Raw genomic sequence first — 17,182 nt, 5'->3', positions numbered from 1 at the left:
ACGTAATGTAGGACATTTATTCACGCGGTTAGGGCATGCGGTTAGAGAATGTAATTAGGGCACGTAATTAAAATATACGTGATTAGAGATAGGCTTTCCTCGAATATTTTCACTTAATCGAGAAATAGGATTGTTAGGGCTATTAGGTGATCATTAAGATTTTTTAATTTTCCATTCAACAAGTAGAGGATTGTTAGGGCTATTATGTCATTAATTTAGCTGATTTTATATTATGTATCTTTTAAGGAATCAGGAAATGTAGATTTAAATAATATTAGGGAAAACTAATTAATAAATATTTCAATAATTATATTATTAATATTAAGAATTTTTAAGGGATCAATATTTTTTGAGTGTTTTTTAAGAGAGTTTTTTTTCCCACGTAAAAAAAAAGGATTGTTAATTTATTTTGTATTACATTTCAAATTATATAATATTATATTTTACATTAACTTTTTGTATTAAATTCTGTATTGAAAGAAAATGAAAAATTTTGTCTTCTCGATGATATGTCCTTCTTAGGGAAGACATTTGCCGGCTGAGGAGGTTTGAGTATTTTAATGAGCCTGAGAGCTATGCCGGTGGTAACATACACCGATATTCGTATAGACTTTTCTTATATTTAAGATAATTTTAAGTATGATCTTAAATATAAAAGTGAGTTATGAATACCGATCGTAGTTATTGATAGAGTCATCTATGCCGGACAAGTCGAAGGGGAAGTGTCAGACTAAGAGAAATACCAAAATTATAAATATATAAATATATAAATATATAAATATTTGTTATATTAATTAATAATATTTTTAAATAAAATGAAGGAAAAAGGGACAATAATCGAGAAAAAGGCAACTACAGTGATTTGAATATCTATACCTGAGAACAAATGTCCATAGAAAGTATTTCGATGGACTCCATAGGAAGGAATGACAAATAATGATAATTTTTATAATTTTAATAATTTTTATAATTTTTATAATTTTAATACAAAGGAATACAATAAACCATAATAATCCAAGAACTCGAAGAAGAGAATATATTGGATAGAAATGCATAATGATTGAAAATAATTAGAAACTAAAAGACAGTGTGCAATCTATTTATTAATAATAATACTATTTTGTAATTATATTAAATTTTATAATTTAGTACATTATATTATATAAAATATTAAGCATAAAAATATTATGCTGGTAAGAAAATTATAATAAAAGTATACAAATAATGTTGACTATATTAGAATAGAACATATGAATTCTTTATATTTTATATAAAGGAAGAGATATTTAAAATATTTTGCAACATCTATATTTTTCGAATAAATCATATGAATTCTTTATATTTTATATAAAGGAAGAGATATTTAAAATATTTTGCAACGTCTATATTTTTCGAATCTTAATTATAAAAGCTTCAGAAAAATTAGTAATTACTTTAACAAATTCTATACATGTATTAATAATTACATTTTTAAATAATTAAAAAAAATGATTGATAAATATCAAAGATCATTTTACTGCTAATTAAAAAGATTTATAGAAATACGGTTAAAAAGGTTTTTATTCCACAACAGACATTTTGTTTTTTTGTAAAAAAAATATATATAAATATGACATTGAATGTATAGAAAAATATTTATTTTATCTTTGAACATTACATTGGAAGATCACAGTATTTTTCGGGATTGAAGTCAAATTTTAACTTCTTACTTTGTGATACGACATAAATAGATATGAATCAATTAATTAAATATATATTATATTTAAATTTTTCAATGTTAACATATCTTTCGAAAAGAGATAATATATCTGTATTTATGTACACATAGAATATATATATGTAATTCCAGCGCGTGTATTTCATGTAATGTTTTAAATTGAATATATATATATATATATATATATATATATATATATATATATATTTCTAAACATAACGCAGATATTTCAGAATAAAGTTGTAGCGTTATACTATATATACATATATTTATTATATGTGTGTGTGTTTATTTGTGTATGTGTAGAGAGAGAGAGAGAAAGGGAGAAAGAGAGGACCACAAAATTTATTTAAAAAATTAAAATTAAATTTTATTTATATTTATATACATATGCGTTTTGCTATACAGCACTGATGGCATTTCATGTACATAGGCATTTCGTGTACTACAGGCATTTTTTATATAGCACGGAACAGAATCAGAAATTGTGCACATATATGTTACTCTCTGAGAACTTTCGTGGACTTTGGCTTTGTAGTTCATGTCCACGTTTTTTAGATTAACAGAGGGCGTATCGCTTTCAGGGATCACCTAAAAGCGGGCCATGACACCTTTCAGTCTTCTCTCTGGGTCTGTTCTTTTTAGCTGCACTGCTGCACTAGTGCAATTAGTTAGAGTGAAAGAAAGTATGTTTGTCTCTTTCTAACTTATTGCACTAGTGCAGCAGTGCAGCTAAAAAGAACAGACCCTCTGTCGCATCAGTATTTTATAAGTATGCGTGTAACAGAATATATACAAGAAACACGTGGTTAATCATTCATAAGTGCATAATTTATTAATTAGATAAATAGATTAGTAGTAGATTTATTAAAATCTAATTATTTTGATAATTTATATATTTCGAGTACATAACTCAATTATTATTTAAGTCAATAATTAAAAATTAGGTAAAGGTTAGGTTAGGTTAGGTAAATTGTTTATTACATCGTTTTCTTACTATGCAATTGAGTGAAAAATTTAATTAATTCAATGACAAAAAATATATAAATGTAAGCTATGAGTTTAATTATGTTTTAAATTAATTACAAGTAGTTATCTTATTTGAACATTTTTTATTAATAGTAATTTATGTTTATAGATTGAACTAGGATTATTATTTTAATGGCACCAAGAAAACGATTTCACGGTAAAAAAAGAAAATTTGACGAAAACGCGCGAAGTCGACCAAAGCAAAAAAAGGGCAAGTTTGAATATAGAAAAGCTTCTTATGTCAAAGAGCGTGAAGCAAAAAATGAGGAGATTGAAGCTCGCAGGCGAATTGTGGAGGAAGAAAAGGCACGTCAGCGACTTAAAGAAATCGATAGTTCCGAAGAAGAAGAAATTGATTCTGAATTGCTCCTTATGTCCCAATTCCCCAATTATGAAAATTTACTGGAAAAGCTAAAGAAACCAGTTGTAACCAGTTCAGATAGTGAAGATGAAGATAATAATAAACAGGATGAAAGTGAAAAGAGCACAGAAAGAAAGAAGAAAAAGAGGAAGGAAAGAAATATAATTGAAAAGAAAGAATTTGAAGAAGAGAGTGGAGAATCTGAAACGGATGAATCTTATGATAACGGTAAGATTAAAGAGAATACAAATGATATGAAGGAGGACAATTACGAAGATGCTGAGACTGCTCAGGAAGATGCTGGTCATTTGAGAGATCCGTTCTCTTTACATTTGCGCAATGACATGGATGATGAACTGTTTAAAGCGGTTTCTGTAACACCACAGGTTACGGAGATTATAACATTGGAATGGCCCACGCTTGGAAATTTAATATGTCAGATTCCAAAACCTAATAGTAATTCAAAAGATAAGCCAATAAAAATCAAAAAGCTTCTAGATGATGAGGATAAACAATACACAAATTATGGTAAAGTTCCAAATTTAATTGAAAGCATTGATTGGAATAAATTGCATATAAAATCACAAATTCAGAATAATTTAACCAAAGCTAATTATCATAACATAAAGAATAATATTGAAAAAGATTCTGCACCTTTAACTCCTCTTCAAAGAGAGTTATTTTCAGTGATAAATAATTATCAAGATTTGTATTATCCTGAAAGAACATTTTCGAACGCTGATCAGATACGATTTGTTTATTGTTTGCATGTAATTAATCATGTTCTGAAGACTCGAACAAAAATATTGCATCATAATGCAAAGTTAGCCAAGTCCAATTTTGATGGAATGGGACAAATTCCAGATGAATATAGAGATCATGGTTTAGTCAGGCCCAAAGTGCTTATAATAGTGCCATTTAAACATTCTTGCTTGAAAATAGTCGAGATGTTTATCTCGATTTTATTTGGAGAGGATAAAGGTGGCTCTGTCATTAATAAGCTGCGATTCATGGAAGATTTTACTGGAAACGAATTAGCGATACCTAAGAAGAATCCTAAACCAAAAGATTATGAAATGACTCTACAAGGAAATGTTGATGACAAGTTTAAGATAGGTATGGCTATCACCAAGAAGACTTTGAAATTATACACGAATTTTTACTCCTCTGATATTATAATTGGCTCACCATTGGGTCTTAGAAGGGTGATAGGTGCAGAAGGAGAGGCAGAAAGAGACTACGATTTTCTTTCATCCATAGAATTGCTAATCATAGACCAAATTGATGTCGTTCTTATGCAGAATTGGGATCACCTGTATCAAATATTGGATTATTTGCATCTGCAACCTGAAAAATCTCACGACATTGATTATTCTCGCCTCAGAAGTTGGTGCGTGAATGGCTGGAGCAAATATTATAGACAGACATTGATCTTTTCCAGTATCGAGCTGCCGCATGTAAATACGTTACTGATAAGGAAATGCCTCAACTACGCAGGCAAAGTGAAGGTGGCGAATCGAATTGAGCCGGGTTCGATTCACAAGGTGACTGTCAAAATTCCGCAGGTGTTCCATAGATTCGAGGCGTCCGATCTTATTCAAGCTGTCGACAACAGGTTGGAGTTTTTCCTGAAAGAGGTGCTGCCACGATACATGGATCCCATATATAATCACACATTGATCTATTTTCCATCTTATTTCGATTTTATATATGTACGGAATCGCATGATGAAAGAGAAATTGAGTTTCGCGCAAATCTGTGAGTATACCGAGGACCGAAAAGTTGCTCGAGCAAGGGATATGTTCTTCCATAGCGACGCGCATTTTCTCCTTTACACAGAACGTTGGCACTTTTGGCGAAGAACGAGGGTGAAAGGTATTCGCCACCTCATATTTTATCAGTTGCCCACTTATCCGCACTTTTATAACGAAATGTGTAATTTAATGGATAGATTTTATCAGAATCCGCGCTCTGGCACAGAGTTCAATATGTCGGTAACCGTTATTTATAATAAATTCGATGCCATTTCGCTTGCTCAAATTGTGGGCCAGAGTAGAGCCTCCGAAATGATAACATCTGAATCTAAAATACATACAATAAAATGCTGAAATTTTGGTGCGTTCATATAAATATGACGGGTTAACTATAAACAATTATCTATTTAATTGCCTGAAATAATGTTAATTTTATGTAGCTAAGCTAGTACTATGTAAATAAAATAAAGCAAATAATTTCTAAATGTTAAATAATTATTTTTTTTAATTGAATAGTCTTTATTAATCATATAAAACTTATATGAGACATTGAACGAATTTCAATTGCGACAATAAATTTGTAGAATTATAATAAATTTCTATTTTTTAATTATACTATTTTTTGCTATTTTTTATATATAGTATTAATACGATACAAAAATATTTTCTTAGTACTTTTCAAGATACACAAAAATTTGGAAAAATAAACTTTTACAAAAATTTACATTTACGTAATTATATTATATTAACTATATCTAACTACTTTATTAAGCAATTAACATAAAATTAAACTTAATTCATAACAGAGATGATTCTATGCACAGAGATATTCTATAAAACATATTGAAATACATGCATCTTGTTTATAATTTTATTTATTGTTGATTTTATCAACAATATCTTTCATATAACTAATATTTCTATCGACATGTCTATATTTAACTTACTAACTTCTATATTAGTACCTTGAAGAATGGCTTTAATTTCTATAAGATTTGTCATTTGGCAAATTTAAATCGATGCGACTTCTCTAACATTCTCTATCCTTAGAGTAGGAAAATCGCATTTCAATGAATATAGTAATAGATATTAATCTATTAACGATTACTAGTTTGATTTTTTTAGCTTATATTTTCACGTTTAAGTTAGAAAGTATAAAAAATCTAATATTCGTTTATGTGATGCTATTATCATTGTCAATGTTTACAGTGGTAGTGAAATTGTTGCGATAATCTCGTGCTGTCGATATCGACGTAAGCTCAACAGACGTTTCCTCGATATCCGTGGTTTCCGTCAAAATTTCCAAAAGGCCTTTCTGTTGTTGCGTAGTCGATATATCCATTTCCTCCGGCTGTTTATTATTTACTGTTGTAAATTTTGCAATCAACCTTTCGATTTGTGTCTCTGTAAAAAGAATTAGATAATATTAGATTATTAGTGTCATTAAAGCTACATACATATATTTGTCAATAATAGAAAAATTCAGAAATTTACTTATACATCTTTTAAATTTTGCATATATTTAGATAGAATTTAAAACGTTCATAGTATATTTTTATAATACAAAATTTTCATTTATGTTACAATATAAATATTTTAAATTTTGACATTATTGATTATTTGTATTATATTATATCACAAGATTAATATCAGATGACATTTATCTTATATGAAATTTTTATATAACGTAAATTTTTATAATTTTACATCAAAAAATTGTATAACACAAAACTTTTGAAATATTTTCAGGATTTATTTCTAATTGTAAAATTGTTACTTTGTCGAGTTAAAATTATTGGAAAAATTGCAAAATTATTTGCAGAATTCTATCGCATATTTATCTCGTATGAAATTTTTATAGCGCAGATTTTTTATAATTTTATATAAAAAATTTGTGCAGCATAAAATCTTTAAAATATTCTTAGGATTTATTTCTAATGTACAAAATTATTGTTTTGTAGAATTAAAGTTAGTATTATTCGTTGCATTAGCGTAAAATTGGCGTTTATCTTTTAATCTTCTCGAGAAAAACATTTTCATGATTTTATGAGCACAAATACGTCTTCTTGATTAATGCCGTTACCATTGAAAATCGGCGGAATCGTGAGAGAGTCGAGGAGAGGAAGTTTAGGACACTCCGACTTCCCGATCCTCGGTTTCCTGACCTGCTCTTTGGGATTCCAGACAAAGGTATAGTACAGAGAGAGCAGTATGGCAGCCATGCTAACGAATATGACATATGCGACTACTGTCAACACTCGCACCAGCTTTTGCTTATGCTTGGGCTCGTAGAGTTTATCCTTTCGTTCTTCACCAGCAAAACGTACCTCGTTGGGCGCCGGTGGCTTGCTATCGCGACTACCCAAAGTGCGACCGATGCTGGCCATCACATTGTGGGCGCTCATTTTTTGTATCAATTGTATTTTCGATTTACGATTTTTAGGGATATTGTATGGCAGAGGACAGGCTCTCTTTCAACGCTGAAAAATAAGCGATCCACCTGACGCTAAAATTGTTCAATTTCCGAGAAACACAGATTTTTTTCGGAAAATTTCGAAATCTCAAGCGTCTTTAAGACGTGTTTACAAGACTTATTAATTACCTATTAATTATAATCGACTGCTAATTCGAAAAAGAATTCTCGCACGAAGAGATAAATAAATTTTAATCCAAACGCTAGAAATTAACTCCTATTTTTCTTTCATGAGTTTTTAAATATTTTTTAACAAATATATTTAAAAAAACAATACTATACATATATATGTGGCAACATAAGTTCTAACTATATATTCTCGAATTTTCTTGAATTCATTAATTTTCTTTTCTATGATATTTCAATCACAAGTGGACGTACCTCAACGTTAAACACATCACTAAACTGCGCATTTATATTTTCGGCGCATTTTATTCGCACATGTTTTTCATCTTCGGTCCGCTCTCTCGTCTTTCCCAAACTTCGATATAAGGATCTGTTATTTCGAATGTTCTTTGATCACATTACGAATAAGGACTGTTTTAAAGATGCGAAAGGGCGTGTCTTCTCGAGAGGAGTTTTACTCGCAAGCCCCAGAATCTTGCGGAGAAGGTCGACTCGCACATTCGAAATCGATAGACCAGATGTGGAGAGAGCTCACCCGTCTTCTCCAGGCAACTAAATACGCGTTTTTCGCTGGCTATTTCTGAACGTTGATCTCGTGGATAGCCATATCTCGCCGTCTGTATCGCGAATATAAAAAATTCACCACTACTAATATGTGCACGGAAAAGCTGTATCCAGTGCGCAAGCTCTAGAACCTTGACCCACCGAGAGCTTTCGTTTCTCATGCCAGCATTCAGAGGCTAATAAACTTGAAAGGCCATTACACTTGTATCGAGATAGATTTGTCCTGCTTTATATTATATTTTGTTATATCTTTTATTTTATTTATTGATACATCTATATAAAATAGAAGAATTAGTTTAAGTATCGGTTTTATATCAATGATTTTAATTTCCGAAATAAAAAATATATCGTTGCATATATTCACACAGTTTTCATGACGCTTTTTCAAAGGAGAAAATTATTAGAAACATTTGTTATATATATAGAGAAGAATCTTTTTATATTTATATTATAAGAGACGCTTTTTGTTAGTTTTATGTAAAAATAGAAACTACATAGAAAATAGCTAAGTTCTTTCCAGATTTATATTCTTTTATTCGAAAATGCTGCTGATTTCTAAAGAGAACAAAATCAAAGTAATTAAAAGTTATTTGATGTCATATTGACGTCACATTGAGCAAAATATAACGTAAATTTCATGTCAAATTGACATTACTTTGACCTTTATGTTTTTCTTGAACTGACATTTTAATCCTCAAGATCATTTTACAAATTCTAGGAAACGTAGCTAATAAAAGTACGAATTTATTGACGTACGAAATTGCATCATTGCAGATGTTGCCTCTACGAATGAGTGGTTACGTGCTTTTTTGAAAGCATTATCGATATTTTTTTAAAATGTCATGTTTGTATGTATTGAAACAATCTTAAGTAATATATTTAATGATAAATATTTAATGAAACTTATATATATTATTAATCTATGTCTATTTCTACATATTCTTCTTTAAACTAATAATTATATCAAATATAATTGTATCAAACTTAAGCAAAGAGCTAAGAATCAAACGCTGAAATTAGTGCGTAAATGTAATTATTGCACATATAGAGCATAAAGTATAAATCAAAGTACAAAAATTCACAAAAAATTAAGCAAGTAGTTTATCAACAGATATTTCGATCTATTTTAGATCCTTATCAATGTTACATTTAATCGAAATTTCTTATAAATCAAAAAAAGAAGAAAATTGTATATAAATTAAAGTCGCATGATAAAAACATTGTCAAAGATACAAAAAGAAATTATAATACAATTATTTAGTTGCGTACACGATTTGTTCAAATATGATTTCAAATACATAGAAAAGTTTATAATTTTATTCCGCAAAAAGTAAGCCGCTTACGTTGCTAATGTCCTGTGCATATTCAGTCCATGAAAAGGTCGAAAAAACTTTTCCTTTCGGCGGATTTTGTTGCCGGATTTTATAGCTATTGATCGTACATAATTTGGTATCTTTGATATGTGTCGTAAACGAGCGTTTTTTCTCGACACAAGGAAAGTTTTTTTAATTGTTTAAGAGAAGAAAATATTTTCTTTTTTTTTTATTTATAAGAAATTTTGAGTAGAAGAGTATCGGACAAATTACTTACTTAATTTTTTGCGAATTTTTGTAATTACATTTGTACTTTGCGCTCTATACATATGCAATAATTACATTTACGCACTAATTTCAGCATTTGATTCTTAGCTCTTTGTTTAATTTAATTTAATTTGTATATCACATGAATCTCTAATCTAATTCTTTAATTGTAGTAATTATATGTTTATAAAATGTATTTATATTATTTATGAATATAAAATCAAGATTTTAAATGGAAATTTAAATGATTTTGAATTATTAGTTATTTTCGCTTTATCTTTTAATCTTATAGTTTATTTTTATTATATTTCTAATTTGTTTATATATATATATATATATATATATATATATAAATTACGATTATTTTACTTTTTCTATTTTTGATTTTATAATTAAAAAAACAATAGAAAATATAATTAATTCTTTAAAAATAGTATTATAAAAAGCTTGCAAAATTCATGTAATTTATATTATAGAAGAATTAAAATTTTTTTTTAAAGTCGCTGACCAAATAAAAGTACGAATGAAAATTAGAGAAGCCAAATAAAATATTTTATCAGTGAGATATAGTATAGCCTCGAAATAGGATTAAATGTAACGAGAATTAAATAGGGATCATAGAGTGTCCTGCTAAGCAATTTCGTTTTAAGAAAGGATCGACGCAACTTTATCGCTTTACTTATCCTATAAAAACTGGCACTCCTTTGTTTCAATAGAATGTCATAACGTAACCCCTCGATCTTTTCTTTAGCAAACAAGGCACTATTCAATCTCTTGGTATAAGTTTCTTATAACCAAGAAAATACGCCTTATAAACGACTAAAGATTCGGGAAGAAAGTTATAGAGTCTGTTAAATTATATAGAGTATTCTTTACAATCTATCGAAAGAAAAATATGTTTCTATAAAATGTTATATCAGAAAGCTCGTTAAATAAATAATAAGTAAAAATAAAATTCTTTTGATTTTATTTTTATTTATATTTTCAGGATTTAATTCACAAAAAGTTTTTTATTTTTATGCAAATTATCTATTAACATAATTCATATATTTTATGAATTTTATATATCTCTCTCTTATTTAAAATTCAAATATTTTATTGATATTTATTGAACGGAATTTATTTGTTAAATCGAAATTTTTGTTTATTTTTTATAATAGTCAAAGTAAAAGTAAATTTATGTTGGATTTATTACCAATTTATTCTTGATAAATTTTTGTTTCATTAGTTTCTTCGTGAAGATAAATTAATAGCTCATTTGTCATAACTCATAGTCATTTGATGATTGCAATATTTGGAATTAATGATATTCATGAGTTAAGTGTGATGTAATGTCAAGGAAACCATATAATAGATCGACCTGACCCTGTTCACTTATTACACAGTGCGGATAATCATCGTATACCGATCCATCGACTTATTTCTAAGGCTTTAATCATTGTTTCCTATCTGTCATATTCAGAATATTTCTTTCTTTTTTAATCGAAAAATTATTTTCTTAATTGAATATATATACTTATTTTATTAAAATTTATTTTTTCTTCAATTAAACAAAAATATATTTGCGTTATAAAAAACAAAATATTTCTAATATTTAAGTACAAGTTTTCTAATATTTTATTTATATTTATAGTAATATCTTATGTGTATATATATATATTGTTTTATACTAGTATATCGCGCAATGCAGCAAATATAGAAAAAGACGCGAAAGCAGTTGATTAAATTAATTTACATAAATGTCACAAAAGTATAATTTATATTTATAATCATAATGCAGCAAATATAGAAAAAGCAGAAAATGCGCAAAATTAGTTGATTAAATTTATTTATATAAATATGACAAAAGCATAATTTACACTTGTAATATTATTATTATTATTATTTTATATTATTATTGCCTTAATAATAACGCAATAATAATATAAAATAATAATAATAATATAAATAAATTTGAAGAAATATTAATAATATTGCGAGTCTAAGTAGAATTAAGTCCATGTGGATTTGAAAATTTAAAAGCAATAAAAAAAACTTCGTTTGTGTTTAGTTGAACAAACAACATTATAGTTTGATGAGGATAGCGAGAATATAAACTGCAGCAGATGCGAGAGCATTAATTCGTATAATTCTTCGTCTTTTGAATTACAAATCTAATAAATTGCAATATAAATACGAATCGATAATTTAAAGTTCCATTTATTCTTTTATTTATATTTGCCAATTTATTCTTAAGGGGTGTACATTTATTGTTATTATTAGTAGAACCATGCATCTGATGATTCATGAATAAGCAAAGAAACATCATGAATTTGGAAGCATGTGAGGAAAACCACGAGTATGACGTAATTCTCGTTGTTTAATCACACGAGCACGTCTTTATCCCACCGTGTTTATCTCGGTGCCACAAGAAAAGCTGGCAAATCCACGCGAATTCTCTCACCTTCGGAATTTCTTGTTACAATAGTCGAGTATTCCAATGGCTGATGGGATCCTGAATCGTTATGGATGTATTCCGAGTCGTAAAATGATGACATGGTCGATGCTTCATTACGCGCAATTTCTTCGGTGTGGTTACTCGAAGGATAATTTCGCCTAAAATTTATTGAATTATTATCACTGACGTTTATAGACAGAAGATGATTCGTGAGATCGTTAGTGTATTTTTTTGATGTAGTGCTCGTGTATACATTGTTTGTATCGTTTTTTCGATTGTCATTAATCAACTGGTGATCATCAGATTTATCTTGTTTCAGCTTCTTTACATCGTCGAGAATATCGATTTTTGAAAATTTTTCGTCCGCTTTGAAAGAATTGTTGCGTTCAAGAGCGCGATAGTTACTGCCATTTATAATATCGTTAGTATAGTATCGTTGTATTTTCGCATCACTGGATTTAACAGGATACAGTTTGGTGATATTATTTTTCTTCTGGTAATTGCGATTGTCTTTCTCGTGATTGACAATTAAATTGGCATCGGATCTTTCGTTGAAATGTTTCTGTTTTGTTTTATTTTCAGGTACAGTTGCAGCTGTTGATGTATTTTCAATATTCAACATATTTACAGGATCTGTATTTTCTGTAACTTCTGGAGGATCAATATTACTATTTCCAGTTTTTTCTTTGGTAGTGTTTTCATGCAATTCGCTCGAATTTTTCGCTTTTATTTTTGTTGAGTTGAGCATCTTTTCTATTTTGACAGACGAATTATTGGATATGCTAGAAATGATCGTTTCATGTTTCGACTTATCTCGGTTCTGAGCGTGAGTTTCCACAAGCAAATCTCTTAATTTCGGCAACATCGCGTTCAGCTTTTCCTGTTTCTTGTTCTGAGAATTAATCTTGGGATTATCCCCATCGTACGCTATGCGACTCACAAAAGGTTTGTACTCGCGGTTTACTTCAGTTTGCAGAAAGTCATTGCCTTTCTTCTTCAAATCCGTCTTCTCTGAAGGTATGGTGGCGATCAGATATTGCATCTGCGGATCCGCCCGCAATCTTCCTCGCTCTATCAATCTCGGATTCGGTGGCTCCCATAAAAATATATAATAGGCGCTTAAGAGGATAGCTACGAAACTCACTGAGATCAGGTAGGCCATCACGGTGACCACGCGAATAATTTTCTTAGGTCCGCGATTTTCATAAATCTCCGCATTCGTGTCTTTCGACAGCGCATCCACCTGGACATCCGATGCAGTTGCATCCTGCGGGTTTACTTCACCGCTGCTCCCCTCCATGCTCATCTCAGCCTCTGCGAGTTAACGCGAAAATTTTAGGTATTTTCTTGATTTCCTCAATCACACATGACTCTGCGTTGTCTCGCATTCTAGAGAAAAAATTTTTCTCCTCGCTGCTTATTGCGATAAGATTTTCTTTTCAAAATTTTTTAACATTTTTCAATTTTTTAAATGAATTATTCGCACACGAGACGAGGCGTCTTTCAATGATTCTACGCGTTTTTTCTCATCTGCCATTCATAGTTATATACAAGAAAACAGACTTTGTTATTTATCGTTTATTTTAGCGTTCTCTTTCGTTTCTGGTTCGGTAATGGTTTGATTGTTTATTATTCCAAACACTCGCAGACACACATAAATAGATACAGGGGTGAACGCGAAAGAAAGGGATCACCGATCAAGAAGAAACGTTCCGGTAGCGATGATACGCACGACTGCAAGCTCTTGGCGCGCTGCGGAAAAGCTTGGCTTGCGACGTTTACGTCCACGTGTTTGGCTACAGACGCGCAAGCGTCCTCACGAACCTGCCACATGGTTCATGCTTATCCCGTGTCTTAACAAGGATTTATTGTTTATTGTTTTCAAGTGATTTATAAGAGCTTATTTTACGAATGATCTGTGGCTATTCGTTTCGTCGCCGAAGATATATTTGAAGTATACACGTTTATTATTATGTCAATTTTTAATTCCAAGTGTAGGCGCGGTATGTTTATTGCCGGAAGTTGCATTAATCTTGTGGATTTTCATTTCGTGATTCTGCCTTCCTCACGTCGTTCTGTTTAAGCTGCAGCGATCTCGAAGAGTTTGTACTCGTAGCTGAAGTAAACGATTTCTGCTCGTCGGAATCCTCTTCCTCGTATTCGGTGAAGATATTCCCTTCGTCCTTCGACGACTCTTCAACTATCAAACGGTTCGTATTTCCTTGTCCTTCTATCTCTTCTAAGGAAGATTCGCCTGTGTTTGAAGATCCTTCGGAATATTTTGCCTTTTGGTCGTTCACGGATAAATTATTACTCGATGAGTTAAGTTGCTGCAACAATCGGTGCAGCCAATTCCGAAAGTACTCCTTCATGACGATCTCGTTCTTGTTTCTCGTGGATAAAGATCGAACATCTTCCGAACGTTTCTTTCCAGTTCTCAGGAATTCTTCGAACTTCCGCAAGTCCTCCATCGCGAAAATGTTTCTGTTCAATCTCACATCGGAATCAGTTAGCATTGACGTTAATCGCCTTTCTCGAGCTCTTTCCTTCTGCTGTTGTACGTGATTGTTCGAATTCCATCTGCTTATCCCAGCAGAAGTAGATTCTTCCTTCAAAGAAAAAGGAGATTTTTCAGTAGTGATTGAGATATTCTTGTCCTTTTGTTTGGAATGTGTCTGTGAACTTTCGGTATTCGTTTCAGCGGCCAAAGTTGGAGAACCTCTTTCGGATCCGAGCGAAACAAACGGCAAATTAGAAATGGACTGTTGTTCATGAAGTAGTCGGAAGATTTGCGTCAATAGATCATTGGATCTTTCGAAGGAAGAAGACGATACTGGCGTCTGCTGATTCTGTTGAGCGATCAACGAATTCAATGCCGGCATCAACGCGGGCGCGTACAATAAAACGGCCAGCCTGTGTAAATAATTAAAAATTATCTTAAATAAAGTTTTTAAAAAAGAGATTTAACAAAATATATATATATATATATATATATATATATATAATTATTTTTATCTTATTGATTTATTTAAAATGGGATTATGTTTTTTTGATTGCGAAATTTTATATTGGATATTAATGTTAATGATATAATTTAAGATAATTTTTTACATATGTTATTTTTATTATTCGTACATACATTCATATTCTCTCACCATTAATAAGATAATTTTTTACATATACTTTTATTATTATTCACATTATTCACATTCCACATTTTTTCATCATTAATAGCTTTTGATATACATGTTTATAAATCTTGAGAAGGAAATAGAGAAACAAAAATAATTAAAAACGAATACGAAATAGAAACTAAGTAAATTTTAAATACCTCAAGAGCTGTATTGTAAGACCGCTAGAATCTAAAATAGGATCAGTGGCCGATGAGTGCATTATGGGATTGTACGTCGTGTGCACTGTGCTTCTCGGGGTCGGCATTCTTCTTTCAATTTGTGGATTTGTTTGATCGGATTCGTTTGATCTGGTGCTGGAAATATGTTTGATAAATTAGAAGAATAATTAGAATAATTTATTATTCAGAATAATTTATTATTCAGTCATATAAAATGATGAAATAAATTAAAAATTCTGCAAAGGTTAGATATAATTTTTTAAATTAGAAAAATATTATGTTTTTGAAATATATTATATGATAAAAATTTGTTTTTATCTATTTTTTACAAGGAAGAAAAATGTTTGATCTTATCTTTCTTTTTATTTTATATATACATATATATGTATGTATAAATTAAGCATAAAAACAAATTTTTATCTACTTTTTACAAGAAAGAAGCATATATTTTTAAAATAAAAAATAAAATAAAAATTAAACGATCAACATTTTTTTAAAAATATTTAAATTTAAAAGACATATGAAACTTAAAAAAATATATTTCGAAAATATAATACCTTTCTAATTCTAAAAATTTTGAAGATTTGATTCCTTAATTTTATAAGCCATTGTATATACATATGAGAATTCTATATGTATATCCTAACATAATCTGTATATTTATTAACAATTTTTAAAATTTTCTCATAGTTTTTGAGCAAGAAAAAAATTGTACAAGAGAAAATATCTCCTCTTAATTCTTGAAACTTTTAAAATTTCTTTTCTTTCCTCTCTACATTATATTTTACAATTCTACATATTCCACATATTGAATATTATACCTCTGTGTGGAAAGTCCTCTTCGACGTTGCAATTTTTCACCGTCGTCCTTGCGAGGCGAAGAATTACTACGAAGTTCGTCCACTTCCTCCTTGTGAAACATCCTCAGAAAACTCGCATATTTCGGCGATGATACGTGTCTTCTCGAGAACGGTCTTCCTTCCATCATTCTACCATTTCTGATTCTGTTTCTGGCATTTTTCTCTGGAGTGAATATCATCGGCGCATCCTTGATGCGCGGCTTGATTCCTTCAGTCATTCTCCATTGATTCCATTGACTACTAATTCCTAGATCCAATTCGGTCGTTGTCGATCGATCTTCTAAATCGTCCAGTTTACGCTTGCTGCCGCGTCCTTGTTGGCTTCGATCCGTCGCGAAGCTTGACTCTGGCAGAGTATTTCCCTGATAGCTGATCGGTTGCGGATCGATCGATTGTTTATCGCTTTTATTTATTGTGACGCCGTCATCGTTGGGTTTGACGTTTGGTGATTCCGCCGAATGGGAGGCTTTCGCCACATCGTTAATAATTTTATCGACATTTTGGCACTCTTCCATCGACTGTTTCGAGCTGTGGCGCTTTATCATTGCGTTGTCGTTTAGGTCCAACGCAGTCCTCACGCAGCTCTGTAAAGCCTGGATAATGTTTGATCCGCCGGATGTTATCGTAAACCAAAATTACTGCCTGGCAGATGGGTAATTTTATAACCTTGGGGAATCTTATAACTTTTTTCTTAATTCTTTATTATTAACTCTTTGGAATGTGAAATCTATTGGCACTTTATCATGGAATTTGAAAATTTGAAATAGACAGAGAATCTTCAAATAAATAAAAGAAATACGCTGTGTCATAAATTTATCCATCTTGTCACAAAATAACATAAATTTGCATATCTAAATATAATGAAAATGTGAGTGAATAAAGATGGATTGTTGGAATAAACAAAGATAAATTATATTCGGCTGTCAGCG

At 30.3% G+C, this 17,182-nt stretch overlaps 2 protein-coding genes across 2 annotated transcripts; one reads left to right on the top strand and one right to left on the bottom strand.

The window, feature by feature from the left end:
- Positions 1 to 2,653: 2,653 nt before the first annotated feature.
- LOC105254914 (digestive organ expansion factor homolog) lies at positions 2,654 to 5,290 on the top strand. Its single transcript, XM_011263884.3, has 2 exons — positions 2,654 to 2,766; positions 2,856 to 5,290. The coding sequence occupies exon 2, from the start codon at positions 2,879 to 2,881 to the stop codon at positions 5,213 to 5,215; it is 2,337 nt and encodes a 778-aa protein (XP_011262186.1). The 5' UTR covers positions 2,654 to 2,766; positions 2,856 to 2,878; the 3' UTR covers positions 5,216 to 5,290.
- A 391-nt stretch (positions 5,291 to 5,681) lies between these two features.
- Positions 5,682 to 13,765, bottom strand: LOC105254915 (uncharacterized protein DDB_G0287625). The gene is made up of 2 exons (XM_011263885.3): positions 12,048 to 13,765; positions 5,682 to 6,265 (listed from the first exon to the last, which is right to left on the bottom strand). The coding sequence occupies exons 1-2, from the start codon at positions 13,345 to 13,347 to the stop codon at positions 6,036 to 6,038; spliced, it is 1,530 nt and encodes a 509-aa protein (XP_011262187.1). The 5' UTR covers positions 13,348 to 13,765; the 3' UTR covers positions 5,682 to 6,035.
- Between the last annotated feature and the right edge of the window lie 3,417 nt (positions 13,766 to 17,182).

The sequence above is a fragment of the Camponotus floridanus genome, unplaced genomic scaffold (genome assembly GCF_003227725.1).
Source record: "Camponotus floridanus strain SB8 unplaced genomic scaffold, Cflo_v7.5 scaffold23, whole genome shotgun sequence".
NCBI classification, from domain to species: Eukaryota; Metazoa; Arthropoda; class Insecta; order Hymenoptera; family Formicidae; genus Camponotus; species Camponotus floridanus.
Note: the sequence above shows the minus strand (reverse complement) of the source record. Positions and strands in the feature narration are given on the sequence as shown.